The sequence below is a fragment of the Lepisma saccharinum genome, chromosome 29 (genome assembly GCF_977018435.1).
Source record: "Lepisma saccharinum chromosome 29, izLepSacc3.1, whole genome shotgun sequence".
Lineage (NCBI taxonomy): Eukaryota > Metazoa > Arthropoda > Insecta > Zygentoma > Lepismatidae > Lepisma > Lepisma saccharinum.
Window position 1 is genome coordinate 17,595,475 of NC_139257.1, and position 24,202 is coordinate 17,619,676.

Here is a 24,202-nt window from a genome sequence, read left to right on the forward strand (position 1 = left end):
GTGCCTTGAGTTGCCCTACAGACTACAGACATCTAAATGATCCACGTTCTCACCATCGCGTTACGTGTCTATTGCTCTACTGAATAGTGCCAGGCTTGTTCCCACATTACTCATTGCTGCACATGCGCAAGCATGTGTATTCACAATTGTGTGTAATCTCTGAGAATTTCTCTATCTTGTATAATGGAAATTATAATATCTTCCTCTGTTTTTAAATGGTGAGCATCTATTTCTCGATCCCTGTAAGTGGAACACACTGTATGTGTGAGAAATGGTGATCAATATAGCATGCATATATGTATGTCCTCTATAATATTCCAGTCCCTTTGAGCTGCAATCCAAAGCATGATCTAGTTAATACAGAGCGTTCGAAAAGTCCCCGCATTCATACTTTAAAAATAAACTACTAAGGCATTCATCTGAATAAGTTGGCAAGCCTGCCAGTAGGGATTGGTATGGTCTTGAAGAATGAGTTTGTGTTATATTGAGAGCAGTGCTGCTGTTACAATCCTCAGTGTGAGATTTAAAATAACAGTTTGTCAACAATACTTTTTAAGCACATAGCCCACTGAGACGTGAAGGAACACGAAGAAATGCAGCAACAGATCATCTGTTGTCTGCTTCTATTGAAATCAAATGGTGTAACATGGAAACACATGGAACCGAAGCACAGAATTTCAGTGCCAGAAGTCTGCATGTTATCTTAAAGGTTAACACCCACTGAGATGCCAGAAACAAATGCGTCAGTAGTGTTATGTTGCATCTCAGTGGGCGTTAATCTTGATGTGCATGCTCGCTATGTTGGAAGCATATTTTGAGTATGTCGTTTGAGATATGTGTGGAGAAATGGAGAAGTTTCCCAATGATCCGCCACCAGCTAAAAGAGCAATGGATGAATGTTTTAAATTTAGTTTCAATATTCTGTTTGTGTATTTCAACGTGCAGAAATTAGTTTGGTATTTTCAGTGTGTTGCCGACCTCAGAGATGTTCCTTTTTGAATGCTCTGTACAATATATGGTATTCAGAATTATTTTTTTAAAAAAATTGAGATTTCTTCAAAGGAAGAGAAAATAGGCACTGTTTTGATGGAAATGTGGTATGTCCAAGATTTTTACAGCTGTTTTGTCCTGAATTTTTCTATCCTATTTCCTTTCTCCAAGTTGTTACTGTACAGAAATAAAAATATATGGTTATTTATAACTGCTTGGGATATTTTTTGGAATTGCTGAATTGTGTCAATCCTGTTCTGTCTTGCAAGAATTAGCCAAATATTTTCATTGTTTACAAATTGCATTGCATTGTTGTCATATCTGCTGCATGTTTTGTTTGTGCCCACTCTTGCATGGGTCATTGCTGTCTGTCTTGTGGTGAAAGCATATTTGGATTGGATACACTAGTACTGGCATCCGGGTTTCTTGTTCTGTGACATAGTTCCTTGAGCAGTGTTGCTGGCTTCAGGCTTGCCAGGTCATTGTACGGCATGTGTTGGGTGTTGGCAGCCTGCTTGCTTCTATGTCCTTGAATTTTTTTGGTGGTTGTGTGGGTACTTTTGCACGCATCCGCAATGAGATCTTTCATTTTCTTTCCAGAAAATGCAAGCCGACATTATTCGAGGGGATCCAAAACTTGACGGCCACCATTGATATCTGTTCATAACTAGGAATTACATCTTTGCGGTATTTTTGTACATTCATCCTTTTTCATAATAAATTGCATTTTTTTAAACCAAGATATTAGCTGGTCTTTTAATGAATGGCTAGAGGCATGCATATTTCGTTTTTGACTAAAATACGAAATGTGAAATAAAACATTGTAATGTTAATTTTTCATGTTTCTGAAAGGTGTGAGGTGCATTTTCCTACCCTGTTTTGTCACGAAATGATGCGAAATGAACTGCAAAATGCGAAATAGACTCTCAAACACGAAATTTACCAATTATATACCGACGCGATACTTTCTGAAGTCTGAAGTATCCTGTGAGTTATGCAATTTACAGAAAATTCTTTAATTCTGCTGCAAACATTTGAGAAGCAAAAATGGACCCCTTTATACAGGAATAAAATTCATATTCTGGTAATGATTTAATGTGCTATTAGAAGGAATATGTTTATTTCGTGTAATAGTGCAGTTTTTAAATCAAATTTGGGATTATATTCACATTTTTAAAATCAAAATGTCATTTTATATGCTGCTTTTTCACCGCTATAACAGCGAAATTTCATTTTATTTACTGCTTTTGAACCTGAAATTGACTCTGTTTTTGTACCGAAATTTTGCTTTTTTATTTACCAAAATTATGTGCCTCTATGAATGGCTGTTGAAGGAATTGAGTAATGAAGGAAAGGATGTCTGTGGTATTTGAAATTTAGTTGGCATGAGAGGAAAGAAGTGTCAAGGTAGGGGTGCAGTGGGGACTATCTCCCTCACCAAAGTTTCTCATTGATGTAAGTAGACTTCACAATATCAAGCCAAATATCCAGTTATGCACTCCTGGATGCAACATGGGAATGCTTCCATAACATGCAACCTGACGCCGTCCGACTTCTGGTTATGCTCACTGCTATTGGCTCCCTAGTCCGACCCACCTTCTCATGCCATGCTGTGGTGTCTGCTGTATTTCTGTGGAAACTTGAGAAATGGGTAGGTAATACTCAGTTTTATTGTTGTAACCAAATTCATGTGATCAGATGGGATTGCTCTTTAAAAGAAGAAAGAAGTTGCCTTTTTATAAGTTTATTTATGAAAATGTATACATGAACTTTGATGTTGTTAACATAAATCTTCAGAATTGGGGAATTAACTCACAGACTGTTTATAAAAATGTCTGATGAATAAAGTTATAAATATCTGTTACTAACATGCCATTATCCGTGGATAAAATTTTCCCCTTAACACGTTTACATAATCATATACCAACATTACTGATATTTGTGTACATTCTGAGCCCTATTTCTAGGCATGTACAAGATCCTGAAATGTCTGTATCTAGATCAGGAAAATAAATTCTTGCACAAATCCCAATTTTGGAAAATGATTATCAGGATCCCATACAGTGAGGAAATTTTAAATGGCTATATATTAAATGGCTAGGAGTGTTTTTGCACTATAGGTGTAAGAAATTACATGGAAATTTCCGCTTTCACTCCAGAAATCTAAAACATTGAAATAGTACGAGGGTATACAAATGGAAGAGGACACTTTATGGAAGTGAACAATGTATGAACAAGACAGGTCATATGTACGTACCAGGGGTTGGTAGTGAATAGCCATTTTTTTTTTTTTTTTTTACAAAGTTTCATTCTACATGCATTTGGTCACAAGGACATAGTCAGTACAAAAACAAAAGAGGTGCAAACAAAGTGCCCCATGAACCCTTAAGGTAGTTCCCTAGAAAGTTCATAACATGCTGCCAACGATGTGGGAGACTGTTTCAGAGTGTGAGGAAATTGCCATCACCATGAAACGTGAGATGTTCCAACTCAAACCTGATCAGACAGATTGCATTCGACACCTCCCACTTGTGGAAAATCGTTTCCCGCATCATTGGCAGCATGTTGCAAACTTTGCAAGGAACTACCTTAAGGGTTCATGTGACACTTTGTTTGCACCTCTTTTGTTTTTGTACTGACAATGTAGCCTTGTGAACAATAAACGCATGTAGGAAAAAAAAAAAAATCGGCACTTCATTATGAACCCCTGGTACACATAACCTGCCTTGTTCATACATTGTTTGATTCCATAAATCATCCTCTTCCATTTGTATATTTCGAAATTTTTGTGCGGGTTATGCATTCTCGCAAAAAAGACAAAAAAGAAATAGTTGCCATGACTTATGTAGAATTCTCGTATGTAGAATTTGAGATTTTCAGCTTTTTGTATGAAATTCTGAAAATTATCTCAGAAAGTTGGGGAAATAAATGGTTCCGTGTGTTGAGAGTTTAACAATAAAATTCAATTACAATCTTGCCTTGATCATAAACTTTCCTTTCACTCTCGCATACCTATTTATAACATGAGTGTGCTTTATAGCAAGTTGAAAATATGTATATATTCAAACATGTACCCTGACTATTTATCAACCACATAAAATTAAGAATCATCCCTCCAGAGATCATATAAACTTTTCAACAGACACGGTACGTAAAAAGATATTGTAACTGTACAGATATTGCAGTTGGAAAGCAAATATATTTGATAAATCTTGTATCGTATCATTCATCTGCTATTTTTCCATATTGTAAACTTCTTTTTCCATTCATTTTTGTCTATGATGAAATTAAATTAGTTTCTTCCACTTCCGCTGGGGAAACTTCCGCTGTGTTGTCCTGGAAAAATAAGATTATAAATACTAAGAGACTGAAAACATATTGTGTGGGTTTTCCCCTAAATACAGTATCTATTTTTATCATAAGAAAAGGGTTTAAGGAGTGGCACTTTGCAAAGACGCACAAATGTCAATCTCTCATCCACATAGTACAGGGTGGCCAGAAAGTCCCTTCACACCTCCACTTATTTCATCCCTACATTAATAATATTTACAGTTAGTTGTCCAAAACATACGTATGTGCACCTCCATGATCCCTGCACAGCTTGATACAACTCCATGTCCTCCTACTCATCCTCTTTAGCAGCTGCAGCGTCACAAGCTGGAAGGCTTCAAGCACACTTGCTCGCAGACCATCATTGTCCACCTACTGCTTCTTCCTGACGTGTGAGTTGATGATACCCCACAGGGCATTGTCTGGTGTCGTAAGGTCCGGACTTCAAGGCGGCCAAGGATAAGGGGCTGGTGAATTTGGGGACCCACGTCCTACCCACCGGCCAGGGAACAGTTCGTTAAGGCGTTCACGAACAGCAAGTGCGAAGAGGGCGGAAGCTCCATCGTATTGGTAAACAACCATGTTGTTGATGCCCAGATTCTGCAGCTGTGAAAGAAGCCAGCCATTCAACATCTCCCGATAAGTAACCTGGATCACAGAACCCTCAAAGAAGTACGGACCAAAGATGTGTCGTTCAGTCATTCCCGCCCAAAGCATGACGTGCGGAGGATTGTTCTGAATTTCTTGATAAAAATATGGGTTTTTCCTTTGCCCATATGAAGATGTTCATATCCCGCGAACTCCGATAGATAGCACATTCATCAGAGAAAAGAATGCACTTCCGAGCAGGAATGGTGGGGAAGGCCTCCAACAAGATCCTGCATGCTTCCTGCCGGCTGTTGAAGTCATCGTCGGTTTGTTCATTGATGGCCATTGGCTGGAATGCGTGCAGGCCTAAGCCCATTTTCATGTGGAGCTGCAGTGTGCTCCTTGCAATTCCAAGTTCTGCAGAATGCTTTCTGGTCAATTTGCAGGGTGAACGCATCACTGACACACTAACGTCTGCACACGTTTCCTTTCGGGTTGATGGATGACCAGAACGAGGGACATCCAAAACATTTCCCAGGTGAAAAGCTTTCTTCTCCCACATGATCAAAGCACTGGTATCTGCCATTATTGTTCACCAAACACGGAAAGGCACGACAATGAACTGGTCAACGCACAGACCTTTATTCTCCCTCTGCGGGCAGTCACATGGCAGTTACGCGGCAGGCACGTGCCAATTCACATGAGGAGCACTGTTGCCATATCAATGATCAGGATGGGAGGTAAAAATCTTAAATATCTTAACATCATCTTACATTGTTACACGCATTTAGTTCAGGTGTAAAGGGACTTTCTGGCCACACTGTACATCCTGGACTGCAGTCTTGCAGACTTGCTAGGCTCTGGCATCTAGATTCACAGCCAGTAGAATCCTATGCAGGGTTTGTTGTGTCCTGTCCATGTGTCTTTCTGACTGTCTGTTCATCAATCTCATCTTATCACCAGTGTTGCCACATGAAGGGAAATACCCTTTTGCAGGGAAATTTGTATCAAAATTTTATCCAAAAGGGAAAAGGGAATTTCGATGAAAAATACCACAATTTCAGGGAAATTTTATGACATCTGACTCTACATTATAAGCTCCAGTTTCATATCCACATTTTCATTTTTTTCTGTGCCCTTGAATACAAACCTGTATCTACTATTTCTTTTAAGTTTACTGTACGTCGCTTTTCTGTATCTTCAGATAATTGTAACGATGAGAATTAACGATTTATTGGATTCCTAACCAGGATTCAAACCTGGGCCATCTGACCAGGAACGATGAACCTGACATGTATGTGAACATTTTGTTTTGTTTTTTATTGATACGAGCATGGACCAACAGAAATATTACTACTACTACTGCTGCTGCTACTACTAGGGCACTGCTAATAATCATAATTATTATATTTGTTTAGGTGAATTGAAAAATTGGTCCAAAAAGGGAAATTTTGCCCCCTGGAAAGGTAAATTATCCCTCAGATTGTGGCAACACTGCTTATCACCACTAATTCCCCTCATCGTGATTAGCCAAAAGTGACAGAGAAGCAGTGCTTTTTTTCTTGGAACAAAGGTTCGGTACTCTTCAATTTGGATTAGTATTATTACTCTATTCATTATGTGGATTACTCAAAAAATATTTGTAAATGATCTCGTGCATCTATGTAGTTATGCACACATTCCTCTAGTTACAATAAAGTGTCATTAGTTTTACTCTCGCCTACCAAAAGGTACCAGTATGCCATATCGTTGAATAAAAAGCACTGCAGAAAAGTAACATAAAATGAACTAAATCAATCAATCAGAACGTGTGGTGAGTATGTGTGGATTTTGACCACTTACGTGTTTTTGACTCGGTCTTTACTTCGTTGTTAAATACACATATTTTGAAACACTGCCAGGCTTTGATTCTTGATAGAGGTACAATACAATTTTTTCAACTTGCTTTGAACTGTAGGTTCAGTTCTGAGTACTACGTTAATGCCTAAAGTGAACGTAAAATGAAGTTTAACTTATACTTTTGCACAGAGTTATTGACATTAGGGCTGGGCCAATAACAATATGAATGTATTGCCTGGAATTTAATAGCCACAATAAATATCCTGAGTTGACCTGGAGTGGTTAGCACAACACACTACAACACCCAGGTGCAGGGTGCAAAATCACTACAGATTGGTGGGGGGAAGGAGCAGACAGACACCCCCACACAATAAATTTTATATATATATATATATATGTATGTATATGTATGTCATTAAATATATGACAATTATTAAAATTTAAATTATAAAATATATATTATATGGACTGTTTTTCATTCAAAATTCAATTGCAAATTCAAGATTTTAATATACTACTGCTATCAACGATGATTTACATGACTATGGGAAAAATTAAGAGACATTAAAATTATAATACACTCATGCTCATAAATTAAGGATAATAGAGGTTTTGGTGCCCCACGATACAGCACTGAAACAAACTAGTTGTGGTAGCACAGACACATGTTGAACACACAAGAAAGACATCCACATACCCTGTTTAACCCTGTTTATTGCAGAAAACGTGAGAAAAACCAAAGAACGCACATATGATACTAAGCAAGGGAGATTGTAAAATGTTGTTTCACAGTTCTTTGAGCACGTTCACAGGTTTCAGTATGGAATGTGATGCCCATGCACATTGACACATGCAGTACAACTGCTTGGCATACTCTGGAGTGGGTTGTCGAGCAGCTGCTGGGGTATGGCTTCCCATTCTTTCACCAGTGCCTATCGGAGCTCCTGAAGAGTCCGAGAAGGTGGAAGACGTGCGGCGACACGTCGGCCTAGAGCATCCGAAGCATGTTCGATTGGGTTGAGGTCAGGGGAATAGTCAGGTCCCTCCTTTCATATGATGTCTTCTGTTTGAAGGTACTCCTCCACAATAGCAGCTCGGTGTGGCCTGGCATTGTCATCCATCAGGAGGAACGTAGGACCGACTGCACCTCTGAAAAGACGAAAGTAGTCTTGCAGAATAACTTCCACGTACACCTGACCTGTTACAGTACCTCTGTCGAAGATATGAAAGGGTGTACGTGAACCCAGGATAATGCCACCTCACACCATGACACCACCACCTCCATACTGGTCCCTTTCGACGATGGTACCGGGTCGGTATCTGGTTCCTGGTTCACGCCAGATGGTTACACGACGAGAATCATTGTTGAGACTATACCTGGACTCGTCAGTGAAGAGTATCTGAGACCATTCTTCCATTGTCCATGTCCTGTGTTCTCTACACCAGTTGTTACGGGCTACTCTGTGACCATGTGACAGTGGAATGCAGTTTGCAGGCCTCCGGGCAAATAAAACGTGCCTGTTGAGTCGTTTGTACACAGTGTGTCTGGAAAGAACTCTTCCAGTGGCAGCTGCAAGGTCTTGAGCAAGGCCCCCGGCAGTACTTGGTCTGTGTCTCCGGGCACTTACGGTGAGATACCTGTCTTCTCGTGGTGTTGTACACTGTGGAGGTCCACTGCTGTAGCGCCGAGACACGTTTCCAGTCTGTTGGAATCGTTGCCATAATCGTGAGATGACACTTTGTGGCACATGGAGCACCTGTGACACGATCTGCTGTCTTTGGCCTGCCTCTAGCCGTCCAAGTATCCTTCCCCTCATTACATCATCAATATGTGTTCGTTGAGCCATTTCACACACGCACTCACCATTAGCACACCCGAACACAACTGCACACTTCCTATAGGCACTGTACTCTGGTCAGCAGTTTCGCTCCTGTAAGTCATTTGTCTGCTTACAGCGCCACCACACACTGGATCAAGGTCATAGTCAACACAGGTTCTTTGGTACAGTACCCAGACATCATTTCAAGCTGCAACGTGCACATCAAATATTTCTTTGTACAAGATTCAGCATTATCCTTAATTTATGAGCATGAGTGTAGTTTCCTATAAAATTCACATCTAAATGATATTATGCATTTTATTAATATATTTATATACTTTGCGGTAGCTGACGAAAGGCAATGAGAAATGGAGAAGAAATAACAAGTTGGACTAATATATGTGTTCTGGGGATTGCTGGGTTCAATGTTGTTCTTTTTTCGTGTGTGTTTTCGATATTATTCCAGTAAAGTATTTCCGACTTAAAAAATATTGGTTTATCTTTGTTGTTAGAACAGAAAATCTCCCCACCCGGAAAAGTTTGGTGGGGGGAAATTTTAGGACAAGATCGTTGGTGGGGGAATTCCCCCTGTCTCCCTCAGGATTTCACACCCTGCCCAGGTGTCCCTGGTTCGAATACCAGCATGGGTGTTCTTTGTGAGTGTCCCTTCATCAATTTCATTATATCACCACTCAACCAGATCGTCACGATTAGCCAAAAGAGGCAGAAAAGTGACACTAAATAACAAAACTTGAAATATCTTGGAAATTAAGAAAAGAACATAATTGTCATTATTTTCGCAACAACAACGACGGGAGAAATGGATATGTGATTAAATAATGCTTGTGAAATTATGAATAATTTAAACTAGGGATGGGATAGATTAATAGGTACTCTATCGGTATCGGCCAATGGCCCAATACAGACACGTGTATTGGTAAAATTATCAATAATTTTACTGATTCCATATATCTATAAATATGTTAGAATTTAATGTAACATTGTGCCATTTTGTTCTAATTTTTATGGATATAAACATATCATTTCCAAAGCAAATCTAAATATACAGCTTCTTTTGCATTGAAAAAGCCTGGTTCATCTATTAGGTACGTGGAAAAGTTCTACCCATTTTTGACAGGTCACCATTTAGTGGAGTACCAACCTCACAGATGGCACTGCCAGTGCGTGAATCTGTGGTCACCTATTCGGCAGAACCTTAGAGCAGCAACAGGCAGCGAGTGTAGACGAGGAGCTCTTAGCGGACAGAGTAGTGTGTGGGTGAAATGCAGACTGATAAGGAACACATCAAACACTGTTTACTGTTTGAGTTCAATAAAGACATTACTGTGGACGCAGCTTGCCGCAACATTCGGCAAGTGTATAGGGCAGATGCAGTTGATGATAGCACATGTCGTTGCTGGTTTTGAATATTAATGGAAGGAGACAGAAGCTGTCAAGATCAACCATGGTCTGGACATCCCGCAGTGTGTTCTAAAGAGGAACTTGACCAAGCCTTAAGAAACAATCCAAAGCCAACCATAGCAGAATTAGCGGACAGCTTCAAGATACACGGGACAACAGTCGAGACATGGCTCAAAGTGCTGGTTTTCACCATAAAGTTCGATCGTTGAGTTTCAAATCAGGTGAGTGCAAATCAACAACAGAGGCTTCCCCGTTCAAAAATGACCAGTTCTTGCCACACGTTGTCATGGGTGATGAGAAGTTGATTAGGTACCGGACATAAACATCGCAGGACTGTGTGCTGTGTTTCTGAACCACTGCCATTGACATACAAACCAGAACTTCATCCCAAGAAGCAGGCCCGTAGCCAGAATTGATCTCCAGGGGGGGGCTCACAGGTTATCAGGGGGGGGCTTTGTAAATCAAGTCCATTTTTCAAAACTTTAACAATGTTAAATGAAGATAAATTATATGTGTGTGTGTATGTGGGGGGTGGGGTCATTAAGTTACGTAAGTTTAGAAATATCACACAAATACTGCTACATTTTTCTATATCATTTAAAATATCACAAGAAGTGTTAATTGGCTGCTACTGAAATCATCCCTTACTTCACACTCCATACTACACTTGATGATATGAATCATAGTGCCTAGCATACATTCCACTCCCCGGCCAAAACAATAAAACTCCACTTCTTTCCCAAAACTTGGGAGCTGTTAACCTTTGACGCAGATGCGGAGGAAATTTGCTTAATGACATCAAAGTCACAGATTTTTGTATAAATGGGGCAACAGGGGCAACGAAAGTACACATAAAGAAGCTCCCCTGTGAAGAAACTTTCTGAAGTCTAGAGAAGAGAATCTCCTAAATACTTGCCGCTACGTAAGACTTCTTCTTATGAATAAGATGAACGAATGTAATAGCTGCTGTTCATGCTCCCTGAATTTATCCATCAGCAAAGTTGTGAGCAAAATAATATCTGCTGTCTACATTTTCACTTTTCACTGCAAACAAATTACACAAAATAGTTTTACCTAATGTCAAAGGGGCTGACCACAGCCCCCCCGGCCCCTGCCTGGCTACGGGCCTGCCAAGAAGGTGTTGTTGAGGGTGTGGTGGGATATCAAAGGAATATATCACTGGGAGGTTCTGCAACCTAATCAAACCATTAATGCCATATTCTACTGTGAACAGTTGGACAGACTGCGAGCGAAGTGGCCAGACCTTGTCAATCGCCAAAGAGCGATCATCCACCATGATAACACCAGGCCACATACTGCTGTCATCACACGTGAAGAATGAATGGACTTTGGCCCTGTTCTCCTGACTTGCCCACTACAGACTACCACCTGCCTCGCACATTGCAGAAGATGAAGTGAGGGCTGTGAAAACTGCCTTACCACAGTTCTTCGAATCCAGACCTCAGGACTTTTATCGGTGAGGGATTCATCTCCTACAAACAAGATGGCAAGAGATCATCGATTGCCATGGTGATATGCACAGTCCTAGGTGAGTTACAGCTTGTGTTGTTCACACTTCTATCTGCACACCAGAAACTGGTAGAACTGTTGCACGTACCTAATAGTAACATACGTTTATTAAAGAGGTCAATGAACCATTTGGAATTTTATATCAGATCGGTAGAATAGCGATTATATTTACCAGTAAATTTTATATTGGTACTTTATCAGTATCAGCCAAAATTTCATATCGGCCCATCCCTAATTTAATGCAAAACTGGTAATTGCTATCGTATAGTACAGGGTGTTCAAAAAGTTATGCAACCTTATGGGGAAAACATTTCTTACTACATTTTTTACATTAAGTGTTGGAAGTGACTGCCGTTTTGTTCTTCACACGAGTGGACACGACGAACCATGTTGTTAAAAACCCTTTTCAATGTTATCTGTGAGATGTTACCAACACAGCTACGAATATTCTCTTTCAATTCCGGAATACTGTGCGGATGAGTAACGTAGACGAATCCCTTAAGATAACCACACAAGAAGAAGTTTGGTGGCGATAAATCTGGAGATTGCGGTGGCCATAACCCCACTGAGATCAGTCATCCTGGAAAACACTCTTCCAAGTAACGCATTGTGTTCCCAGCTGTGTGGGCTGTGGCAGTGTCCTGTTGAAACCTTGTGGGTTCCAACTTCTCAGCTGACAACATGTTAACAAATTCTCTAACCATTGTCACATACCATTCAGAGGTCACTGTCTGCTCAAAGAATGTAATTGTAACGACCGCCATGATAGGCAGATTTCAGTTGTATATTGGCATTTATCTTATTCGTATACTTTCAAGTTAAGAACTTGGATTAAATTATTTATACTTAATTGTTTTTATAATTCATGTATATATTTACGTTTTATCATATGTTATAATGTTATTCGCATATTTTTTCAACATTTATTCTGAATTCATAGGCTAATAATTATCCCAAATAATATATGCAACGTTTTCATTGTTTAAGCACAAGTTAAATACATTTCTTCTTAATATCTATTATTGTTCAACAATGTACAAGATTGAAGTAATTTGTCTTCGTTATAAACTAAATCTTTATTTAATCATTTTTATGTGCAAGGGCAAATATGATTTATTTGATAAAATCAGCAAAGTATTTCTCCCTCGTTTTCAATAAAATATCGGTTTCCTATTGGCTGTTTATGTTAGGAGTGGGGGAACCACGCTTCGTGTTCTTGGCGATGTAAAAACTTCCACGTTGGCATTCTTAATTGTTGCCAACCTGAACTTTAGCTTACTATCGCTAATTAACATTGATGTGTTATACAAATTATCAGTTTTCCTTGTGTTATTTTATGTTATGAGTTTGTATTGTAAGTTAGAACAATCTGTTATGCTGCGCCTCGCGCTTGAGGTAGCAGTTGAGGTCTTGCTATTAACTGTGAAGGCGGTGCGCGGACTCTCGTGTTAAATAAATTGCTTATCACTGCCTGCGAGCGTGCATGACCCAACAAATTATAACTTTTAACTTGTGCGAATCAGTATGTACGCGCGAGATTCGTGATTAGAGATTTTGGACATTTTAATTATAAAGTATTTGGAATTTTATTTACTGTCACATGTCGCAATTCGGTGGTTTCCTTCCTGGAGGAAGGGTGGATCGTCTTAATCCCGATCCCTGGGTGAGAACTGGTGCTTCCAACTGACCACGCGGAGCAAGGAGCGGTGTGTTGCCAATTCGAATCTCCATAACCTGGAGTTGCAAGTGGTGGCACGTTGCATTGCATTTTGTGGTGCCGCAACGTGGGGCATTGCATAATGAACACGTGACTACGTGATATGGCACACCAAACGCTAATTCTCTGTGAATACAGAGTTATTCAGCACCTATGAAATTTCCCATAAGGTTGCGTCACTTTTTGAACATGCTGTAGCACCATGTTTATTAATATGCATTAAAATATTCTGTTACTTTGATTTGTTACAATTTCCAAGTATTTGTAGGCAATGATAAGAGTATCAGCATTGGTGTTTGTATTGGTTGAAAGTGGTATCACTTCAGCACTTCACTAACCTACCTTCTTGGATTGAAGAAGCTTTATGCCAACATTTTTATCTTTGGTATCCTTGACGAAAAACCTCTTCACAACTGGAGAGAGTAGTTTTGGGTCAATGTCTCTTGGACTATTTGGTCCAGTTAAGAAACTAACCACTAGTCCAACTATCAGAACTATGATCACTCCTATGAAGGTGTAGTACAAGTAGGAGATTCGATAAATTCCAAGAACTTCATTGCTGAAACAAAAAGGAAGCATTGGTTAATATGTGACTTTTGATGGCTGTAGTAAAATGTGGTTAATCTGCCATAACATATATTCTCGCATTATCTTTATCTTGAGTTTGTACTGTGTGGTGGCCTATGTGGGTAAATATGATTGTTTGAAAGCAGTGCTCAAATCAACCAATGCACATTGATCCAGAATGCGAAAAAAGTCGGCAAAAATAGAAATTTAGACTTTTCAGTAAGGGGATAAAACATTACTACTTCTGTAAACAACTAAATGGGACATGAAACTGCCATATAAATTTTTCTCCAAATGGCGGTTCATGAAAATGGAATTTTCGGACTATATTTTGTACATATTTTTAAGACTTGTTGTAGCAATTATTTGTTTGCTGGACAATATAATTGTGCTAGGTAGACTCACAACTTCTCAGTAATGCACAGAAAAAGAACACATATTTTAATTACAATAAAACATAATGTTTTTATTTTTTTACTTGAAAATACAAAAGTTAACTTGAGTTAACCACCGCTATTTCCCGCGACGATTTCTAAAGCAAAGGATACTTTAAAGTATTGTGAAAACGACACGGGAGAAAAGTTTTGCTACTATTTGCTATTTTTGACAAATTTAGCTTATTTGTGACCGTGTGCTCCGTTGTTAATGGGTCAGCTGGCAACCCTGAATGAAACGTGGTCACATGTACGCACGCTAGGGGAATAGGTCGTATCCGATTTTGCTATCAGCTGATGCTTAATACATATAGAAGTAGTGTAGTGTAACAGAAATTTCTTCTCACGCTCCCCAACAATCTCGAACACCTTCCAAAACCTTCATCAACACCCTCCCTAAAATTTTCCCCAAAGACTTGGCTGTGTAAATATTACCCAGAAGCAAAATTACTGTGTAAATTCGAGTTATAATTACATTAAAGCATTTGATTAACAATATCTTTATTGGTTAAACTATTTGTATTAATTTGTAATATCTTTATTGTATTTGACAATTGATAAAAATGAGAGAAAAGATCATGTTTAGATACCAAACAGATACGCAGGAGGGCACGTGTGGGTGAAATTTACAAAGGCGATGTTTCTATGGCCCTGTGAGGGCAACTAGCAGTCTCATAGCTGATTCAAGGTCTCATGACATTCGAAAGTGTTTACTGGAAAGGGACTGATAAGGGTCGCCTCAAGCACACTCATTGGTAAAGATGAAATAAATATTTTAAAATCTTTTGGGTCATTTTTACCCATTTATGTGTCCTTGCGGGTTAATGGTGATGGTGTGTCATAGAAATCCACGAAACATTATTCCTGAAAAATCTGATGAAGACAGAAATTATCAGATTAATCATTTGTTTCATTCGTGTTAGATTCTATAAATTTTAAAAGATTGTGTTAAGACCTTTAATGTTGATGTGTCGCGGTGCTGCAGCAAATTATTTTAAGGATATGAAAACTGTTGCCGAAAATAAAATAATTTTCTTAAAAATAATTTCAGTTGACTTTTGAAAAAATGTGGTGTTTGTATTTGCTTTTTCTTCACTCTATGCAATCTCAAAAGCAGATTATCAGTTTTGAAGAAAGTAGCGACAGAAATAATAGGTGTTAAACTGAACAGCTTAGCCGGGAAAATACGTCTAAGGAACTCGCATTCACAACCAAAGTACACTTAAATGAAGAAAGAAGGATATCGGAACTAGTAAATAAATATTATTTAATGCCTTAAAAGATATTAATTTTTCTTGAAAGTGATATGATAGGAAGTCTGTTTTCCTCGCTTTAAACATTTATTGCGAATAAATTCATTTTAACGATACTTCTCACATTTATTATTACTATTGTTATTATGATTGTTATTATTTTATTACTATCATTATAATCCTTATCTTCATTATTTTTATTATTATTTAATCTATTTCTGGAAATGTATTTCGGTTTCCAAGTGTATTGTTTGGTTTTACTGTGGTTTCAAGTGTGTATTGAAATATTTATACTTTTTGTATAAAAATCAAAATAATCAATCTCATGTGAATTCTGTGGACCCAAAGTGTGAATTATTTTTTAAATTGCTAATCTTACACATTTGTATTGATCTAGGGGTCAAATAGCGAGCTCCTGATTTTTGCCAATTTTTCGTATTCCGGATCACTGTGCAATGGTCTGAACCTTGACATCTCGGAAATTGATAATTTTTGGTGCGATACTAGTACCCATAAAGTTGACAAAAACTATAAAATTTTATACTTTTTAGGCTCTTAGTTTTTTAACTAATGACTTCCAAAAACTCAACAATCATAATATTTTGACATTTCGAAATTTTTAAACAGCTGTAAAACAAAATGTATTTGACCTAGAGAGCTCAAATTGGTGTCATTCTCTTTTGCTTTTAATGAGCTTTAATTTAAAATGCATTTTGGAATGGAATTTGAATTTTGTAATTTTTTCAAAAAATGTATGTCCCTATTAATTTTTTTTTAAAAAAATGTAAGTGTTAAACACAACAATTAACTATTTGTGTGCCAAATTTCATAATGGGATGGCAATGGGTTCTTATGGAAATTACATTTTTTGTATTCTAATGTGCATGAAATTTGCTAAATGTTGTCAAAATATTGCGATTGTTAATTTTTTGAACCCAAAAAATCAAAATTTTGTATTGTTTGTCCTCTTGATAGGTACAATAAAGAAACAGAAAATCTTAAAAAATCGGAATCCTGAAGGTTGAAAAATCTATTTTTATTGGTTGATTTGACATGGAATGATCCACTCACAAAATGTGTCTAATTTTTAGGTTTGAGAGCTGCCTGAGTCTATCAGGTTTTTCATTTTTAGAGATTATGGAGTTCTAAACCTTGCACATGCAGTAGGAAATTTGTGTGTTACCTTGCATCTTTGAAATACATGAAAACTGACTATTTAATATTTTGAGGGCATTGAACAATGGGCAATTTTTTAAAAATTTCTTTGGACAATTAAAAAAAGAAAAATGAAATTTGTAGTGCAAGAAAATGAAAAATTTGAAAAATAAAATCTGGTTTCTACTGTGTGTGTGTGTATTTATACAAATATTGGATCAGTAAAATTATAATTTTACTAATTACTCTGTAGCACTGATGGAGTATCGATTGATTATTCTCATTCTTACAATAAGGAGCCTCTCCAATGGTGCAATGGTCACCATGTAATCAAGGGGTCCACGGTTCGATACCAGGTGGAGGCACATAGTGGTTTGGTTCCCACTTTAAACTGTAGGTCCAATTCTAATTAGCCTTAATGTGCATGAAGTGGACTTAAGACACAAACTCAATCAATCATTCCTACGAAATAGTAATTTGTAACAGTAATTACAATATTACCTTGTTTCTGAGGGGTATGTAGTATTGTCCCTGAGAAAATTGTAAGTGCATCCTTCTGTAGAAACAGGCATTTTGGGGAAGATTATTTTCTTTGAAGCGATTGCCGACTGGCTCCCAATTATTATCCAGGACATGAAGATCAGGCTTCCCAGAGCTCCAGCTAATGCACCCTGGAAATATATCCTTTGCTTCATATGTATCATGCAAAGCATTTCATTTCTGCAAATGTTGTGTACATTTTTAAACACTCTTGTTAAAAGTACCTCAAGACACACTTACAGCACAATACAAGACACTTTAAAAGTTTGTGTGAGTTTTCGACTTCATCTCAAAGTCATCATCGGGGCTGGTCGAGGGACAGCGTAGAAGAAACAGTTGATGTTCCGATGACATTGCTTTCTGTGTCACACATTTATTTCGAATTTCTTCTCTTCTAATTTAAGGTTACTCCACTTAAAGACCACAAAACTCCCATTTGTGAATAATTTATTCTAGTTTTATTATATTGATGAAGACACACAGCAAGCAATGTAAACAAAAAGAAAAGAAAGAAAACCAACTGATTTTTTTGAGTTGTGTTCCTCTGATTCTCACACAACGAATTTATTGATAACCAGTGGCGTAGCATGGGCATTTCGGGTGGGAACGCCAAGTCCGAAGGAAAGGTCGGCCCTTTTTGGTTAATAATTTACTTATGGAATTAGTCGCCACAGGTGTTGTTTATTTGCCTGAAGTCAGCTGGGTTTGCAATAAAGCATCATCATCCATGCAGTTTGTTACTAGCCTGCCCCCCCCCCCCCCAGAACCTCGTAATCCTTTGCTAATCCCGGTTTATCTTGAAAAACATCAATATGCCTTCTCAGTATGGCAATTAATTTCGGCTTGTTTTCCTCTGAGATATCGGTACCCTCCATCAGCATGGCAATCTCTCTTCGTCAACCCCCACCCCTTTGATGTCGCTGCTACGTGTCTCCGCTCCGCAAGCAGAAACGTTCTCTCGGACTCCTTCGACTCCATCCGTGGTCGAACCCAGTCCCCTAGAACCAACAGCATCAACGCTGTCACGTGTTGATGGCGCATCAAAAGGCACGATTTTCGAAAGATCAGGCTCAATTGCCCACCCGTTACGATGAATCATGGGTATAAGTCCCACCTTAGCCATTAATGTCCTTCCCATTAACATTTCATGATTAGCATTAGATAACACAAATATCTGATCCTGAGCCTTGTGTCCGTGAAACTTAATATTCATGTAAGCGCTCCCCAAAGATTCCACATTTCCTTCCGCAAGTATTACTTTAGTTTTACAACCCTTCAATTTCACTCCATTTGCCTTCATTTTCTCGAAGACCTCCGAAGACACAAAGTTATTGGACGACGCCGTATCAATACATGCGTGTACTTCCACATTAGCTACGTTGCATAAAACAATAGTTTCCCTTATCTCTTTAACATTTACATTGTGAGGTGAAAAATTTTCCTTCTGTGTAAAATTTGCAGTTTCCACGCCACGAACTTGACAAATTCGTGGCGACTCTACGCGTTTTTTGTTACTTCTTTCCCACGTTCATTTATCTTCTTTTGATTTGATTTGTGATTTTAAGCTCTGCAACCTTTCTGTCCACAAGTGTAGCATAATTTATTTCTCTGGCAATCTTCCTTCGAAAAGCGGTTCTGTTTGTTTTCATCCCTCACCGCAAGCCGCGAGGGTGGAGGGCGTGAAACCACATGTTCAGCCCTCAAGCGCTCGACTTTCGGGTGGTCAAAACTAATGCTCACAGGGTCCAAGAAAATATCAGGTTTCTTTCTCCCCATCTCCTCTTCGCATTCCTGATTAACGGACTTTCTCAACGACCAGCTGCGAATTTCGTCTTCAGAAACGAAAAACTTGAATCTCTGTCTTTCCAAAAACTCCGCTTGCAATTCCAGCACGTATTCGCTCATTTCTCTCATAGAAGTGAATGTCCTGTTGTACAAATAATCCCTAAATACCGGATTGCAGTGCGACTTCACAAAGTCAATTTTCTCCTGTGCAGAAGCCGAATTCTTTATCCTACTAAAATGCCTGTCAACTTTGCGAACGTATTCCGCCAATCTCTCGTTAGCAAGTTGAAACCTTTGCGACAAAAGTAACTCTGCTTCTCTCTGATAATCCAATCCGTGAAAAGTCTGCAAGAATTTATGCCTGAATGGTGAAAAATCACCGAACGGTTCCGTGAACAAAAAACACTCCCTCGCTTCATTTCTCAACGAAAGAGGAATAAACTGCTTCAGAAGGTCATCTTCAGAAATTTTCAGCGTTCTCGCGTAATCTTGAATCCTATCCAGATACGAAAAAGCATCTTCCTTCCCTACATTTCCCTCAAATGTCGGAAGAGGCAAACGAATTTCCTCCATTGTCACTTTTGGAACGCACCTCTGTTCCTCAACAACAGAAAGTTCTGACGCGGTCGGGCTGGACCTGCTCGAGTTACCAAGCGACATTCTTGTAACTTCCTCTTTTCTGTTTCGCAAGATCATCGGTTCGATCCTCGTCCGTTTCTCTCCTTAACTTTCAAAGCAAAAATCTCGTTCAATATCCTACGACTGGCCACCAAATCTATAAGTTCAATCAGGGACAGAGCCCCCAAATAAATTTGTTACTAGCCTTTACACACTTTACCTCCGCACTGGAGGTTCGGTGCATTTCGTACTCGGCTCAGATTTGTCTAGGGGCATCTTTCTTTGTACGACAATGCACGTGGGTTGCTACAAGTCAACATAATTATATAATTAACTACAAGAGACAACGGATAACCTTTGCGAAACCTTATTGCTATAGGGGGATAAATTACCTTGTCCAGCATCTGTGAAATTAAAAACTGAAATTTTGGATATTTTCTATAGTTTAATTAACGTAAAATTTGAAGTATATACAAGTCGTATCCGAACGTTCATTTCTCTAATTATTATCGGGCCAAAACTCTAATTTTGAGGTTGGAATCTCTATTGTTTGTACCTGGATGCTTTACATTTCATGAATTACATCGGGAGTACGCTTGTCACAAGGTAGACTCGCGTTACTCCAAGAAACGTCTTAACAGGCGCGAGGTCGCCCGACGTGTACATTTCTGAACCTCCACGGTGACAAGGCACTAGGCTGCCTGGCGCACCGTAATTACTTCAAAATAACATCCAGTAGAAACTACCTTTTTACCTGTAAACTGGACACCAAGGCACTAGCTTGCCCGGCAATCCAATCTCTTACAGCATCCGTTTCGGGAGACCTGTCCTCCGGTCCTAGCTGACCGAAGCAAAAACAGCCTCTCCCTTCCAAGTCTCAGTTCAAACAGCCGACCTCCCCCACTCTCATCTGGGAGTTTATATGTGTTTGGTTGGCGTCTGTTGCCAACCGCCATTCTTTCAAAATTTTTAATCTTTAACAGCTAACCTGCCCGCCTTTTCCTCGAACGTTCGAACCCACGAAGAAAGAACAGAGAGCTACATGGTATTTATACATGGAATAATACGAACCTAAAAATGCATAATAAATTGATTTACACTAATCAGACATAAATATGTTTATACACTTGATTACCCAATTAATTAACATATTAATAAATATTTCAATAAGAAAAAAAACACTGTTCCCCTGACACGGGGGCAGGGTAACAGATTCCCCCTCCCCAGCGTTACAATTCTATCTGAAATTTAAATTTCAGTCTGTGTGAATTGTCTTAAAGTCACGGAGAAAAGTTAAGCACTATATCTGAAAAAGAAAAGTTCACTGAAAAATGTTATTTTCACTACACATCACAACCATCTCTCTGAAAATAAGAGTCTCGATTTCACTGCACTAAATATCCAATTTCCACACGGTTTCTTCCTCCGGAATTCTGGAAACCTCCTGGACATCTCGGTCATCTGGTCATCAGGACTGCTCCCAGGTGAAGACGTATTTAGCTCCTCCACCTTCCAAAGAACATGTACGGCTCCCACTCTAGGGTCGACTCAGCCTCTCCTCGGTCCATCCGAAGAACCACTGGCTCCTTAGTCCCCTAGTCCTTGCGTCTGGGACTTCTGCAGTACTTGGTTCAACTCCTGCCGAATTTCAGCTTCAAATGCTTTCAAAAAGTTATATCGTTCGATTACACGACCCGACTTTAAAATGGCTTTCCCATTTTTCATCTATAAGGAAACTTTCCCTTCCTTTTCCGGGCATCGAACTGCCATCTTTGAGCATTCTCTTAGCGATGAAAATCTCATGTCCTCGTGTGCAGAATATTCATCTACTTTTATCGGTAAAAGGTTTACATAACATAAAATCCAACAGTCCGTAATTAGATCTTACATTCACATGAAATAAATTTACCAGAACTCAAATGTGTAGCGACAATAAATCAGGAACTTAATTACTACTGTACAAACAAGAAGTCGGTCACTCGGCTTCCCTTCCATCATTTTTCACAGCCCTTCTACCCCCTCCCCTTTGAGATGGATTCTCAGGGTAGAATTTAGGGATGAGTGCTTTCCCTCACACTTCTCAAATTTCTTCTCGGAATAACCTTCAGCTGGTCAACGTTAGCCAGAACGCTCTTCCCCTCACCCTCCTTTTCCAAAACAACATTATTTGGAGTAGTGAAATTCAGAATTCTGTAGATCCCTTTGAATTTCGGGAAAAAGCACGCAGTTTGCTTGTTAAAAGCAGATGAAATCCTATGCTCTTGAAGCAGTACTTGATCTCCGACACGAAGATTAACCCTTATTCTGCCGTTATTGTAGGCCTTTGACGCCTTTTGCCTCGTCTTTTCTTCTTTTTCTCTTGCAAATTCGAAAGCCGCGCCCATTCTTTCCTTTAACTGCATGACGTAATCCATCTGTCTCTCCGCCGTGACATCATCCCCGGTTCCATCTTCCCTCTGAAGCTCCATTTTCCGAGTGTCATGCGGTGTGTACAAATCACGTCCAAAGAACAAGAATGACGGCTTCAATCCAGTCATCAAATTCGTTGCATTATTGATAGCGAAACTTATCGCGTCCAAATTTTCAACCCACGACGAGTGTTCCTTGCAGAACTTTCCAAGTGCTTGCTTGATTATCTTAATCGCTGCTTTTGATTTGTTTCCCTTCGGTCTATATGGCGTAATAGAGACCGGCTTGCAATTCACAGAACGCAACGTTTGTGAATACAGTTTGCTTCGAAATACACTCTGGTTGTCACTGACAACGTATTTCGGGAATCCTGACTGAAAACAGTACTTCAAGAATGCTTGCGAGATCGTCCTCGCCATTGTAGTTCTAAGCGGTGTCAAACTAATGTGCCTTGAGAACTCATCTTGAATGACCAAACAGTACTTGTATCTCCCCTTCGTACTTGTAGGCAGTGGTCCAAAAATGTCCAGAAACACTTTGTATCCAGGCGCAGTAGCTTTCCTCGAATTCATAAATCCCATCTTTCTGCAGTTGTCAGGATTATACTGAAGACAAGTGATACAAATTTTGCAATAGTTACTGACATCTTTGACTACTCCATCCCAAGTATAATTCTCTAGGACCTTAAACAATGTCTTTCCATGTCCTAAGTGCGCAGATAATAAATCATCATGCGAAGATTTAAGTACTTCACTCTTCAATTTCTCTGGTACCCACAGCTTCAATCTGGAGCTAAACGGTGGATAAAGTCCAGTGTTTTCGTCAACGAAACGGTAAAGCAGTCCATCATCGTCGAGACAGGAATGTTGCAGATAAAAGTCAAATTTTCTCTTCTCTCGAGAATCCTTTATTTCAACTTCTTCTCCATTTAAACATCCAAGTAATTTCGACAAATAAGGATCACTCTGTTGTTCTCCTTTCCACATTTCTTTATCGTTAAGATCTAAGGGCGGCGAAGTTTCTTTCTGTCCGTCCGTCTGTCTTCCATTTACAGTGTTGTCAGCTGCATCGGTAAACATCGCTTCCGTTTTCCTTTTCTGCTTCCCGTCGAATTTCTTCTTTTGCTCAGAAAGTGGCCTTGGTTTCGCTCGGAACGGCTTCTCGTTATTCACATCCAAACGAACCTCGTAATCCTTTGCTAATCCCGGTTTATCTTGAAAAACATCAATATGCCTTCTCAGTATGGCAATTAATTTCGGCTTGTTTTCCTCTGAGATATCGGTACCCTCCATCAGCATGGCAATCTCTCTTCGTCAACCCCCACCCCTTTGATGTCGCTGCTACGTGTCTCCGCTCCGCAAGCAGAAACGTTCTCTCGGACTCCTTCGACTCCATCCGTGGTCGAACCCAGTCCCCTAGAACCAACAGCATCAACGCTGTCACGTGTTGATGGCGCATCAAAAGGCACGATTTTCGAAAGATCAGGCTCAATTGCCCACCCGTTACGATGAATCATGGGTATAAGTCCCACCTTAGCCATTAATGTCCTTCCCATTAACATTTCATGATTAGCATTAGATAACACAAATATCTGATCCTGAGCCTTGTGTCCGTGAAACTTAATATTCATGTAAGCGCTCCCCAAAGATTCCACATTTCCTTCCGCAAGTATTACTTTAGTTTTACAACCCTTCAATTTCACTCCATTTGCCTTCATTTTCTCGAAGACCTCCGAAGACACAAAGTTATTGGACGACGCCGTATCAATACATGCGTGTACTTCCACATTAGCTACGTTGCATAAAACAATAGTTTCCCTTATCTCTTTAACATTTACATTGTGAGGTGAAAAATTTTCCTTCTGTGTAAAATTTGCAGTTTCCACGCCACGAACTTGACAAATTCGTGGCGACTCTACGCGTTTTTTGTTACTTCTTTCCCACGTTCATTTATCTTCTTTTGATTTGATTTGTGATTTTAAGCTCTGCAACCTTTCTGTCCACAAGTGTAGCATAATTTATTTCTCTGGCAATCTTCCTTCGAAAAGCGGTTCTGTTTGTTTTCATCCCTCACCGCAAGCCGCGAGGGTGGAGGGCGTGAAACCACATGTTCAGCCCTCAAGCGCTCGACTTTCGGGTGGTCAAAACTAATGCTCACAGGGTCCAAGAAAATATCAGGTTTCTTTCTCCCCATCTCCTCTTCGCA

The 24,202-nt window shown here is 39.3% G+C and overlaps 2 protein-coding genes across 4 annotated transcripts in view; one reads left to right on the forward strand and one right to left on the reverse strand.

The window, feature by feature from the left end:
* The window catches only part of LOC145981536 (sodium-coupled monocarboxylate transporter 2-like), a 160,369-nt gene extending 158,639 nt beyond the window's left edge, over positions 1-1,730 (forward strand). For all 3 annotated transcript variants that reach the window (XM_083114845.1, XM_083114843.1, XM_083114844.1), the window contains exon 15: positions 1,591-1,730. In XM_083114845.1, the coding sequence (XP_082970971.1) occupies positions 1,591-1,644 (54 nt within the window). In that variant the 3' untranslated portion in view covers positions 1,645-1,730. The remainder of the gene's footprint in view (positions 1-1,590) is intronic.
* Positions 1,731-3,667: 1,937 nt separating this feature from the next.
* LOC145981537 (sodium-coupled monocarboxylate transporter 1-like) overlaps positions 3,668-24,202 on the reverse strand; it is a 78,032-nt gene continuing 57,497 nt past the window's right edge. The window contains exons 13-15 of the mRNA XM_083114846.1: positions 17,147-17,316; positions 13,579-13,795; positions 3,668-4,326 (exon numbers count right to left, since the gene is read on the reverse strand). Coding sequence (XP_082970972.1) covers positions 4,267-4,326; positions 13,579-13,795; positions 17,147-17,316 — 447 coding nt within the window. The 3' untranslated portion in view covers positions 3,668-4,266. The remainder of the gene's footprint in view (positions 4,327-13,578; positions 13,796-17,146; positions 17,317-24,202) is intronic.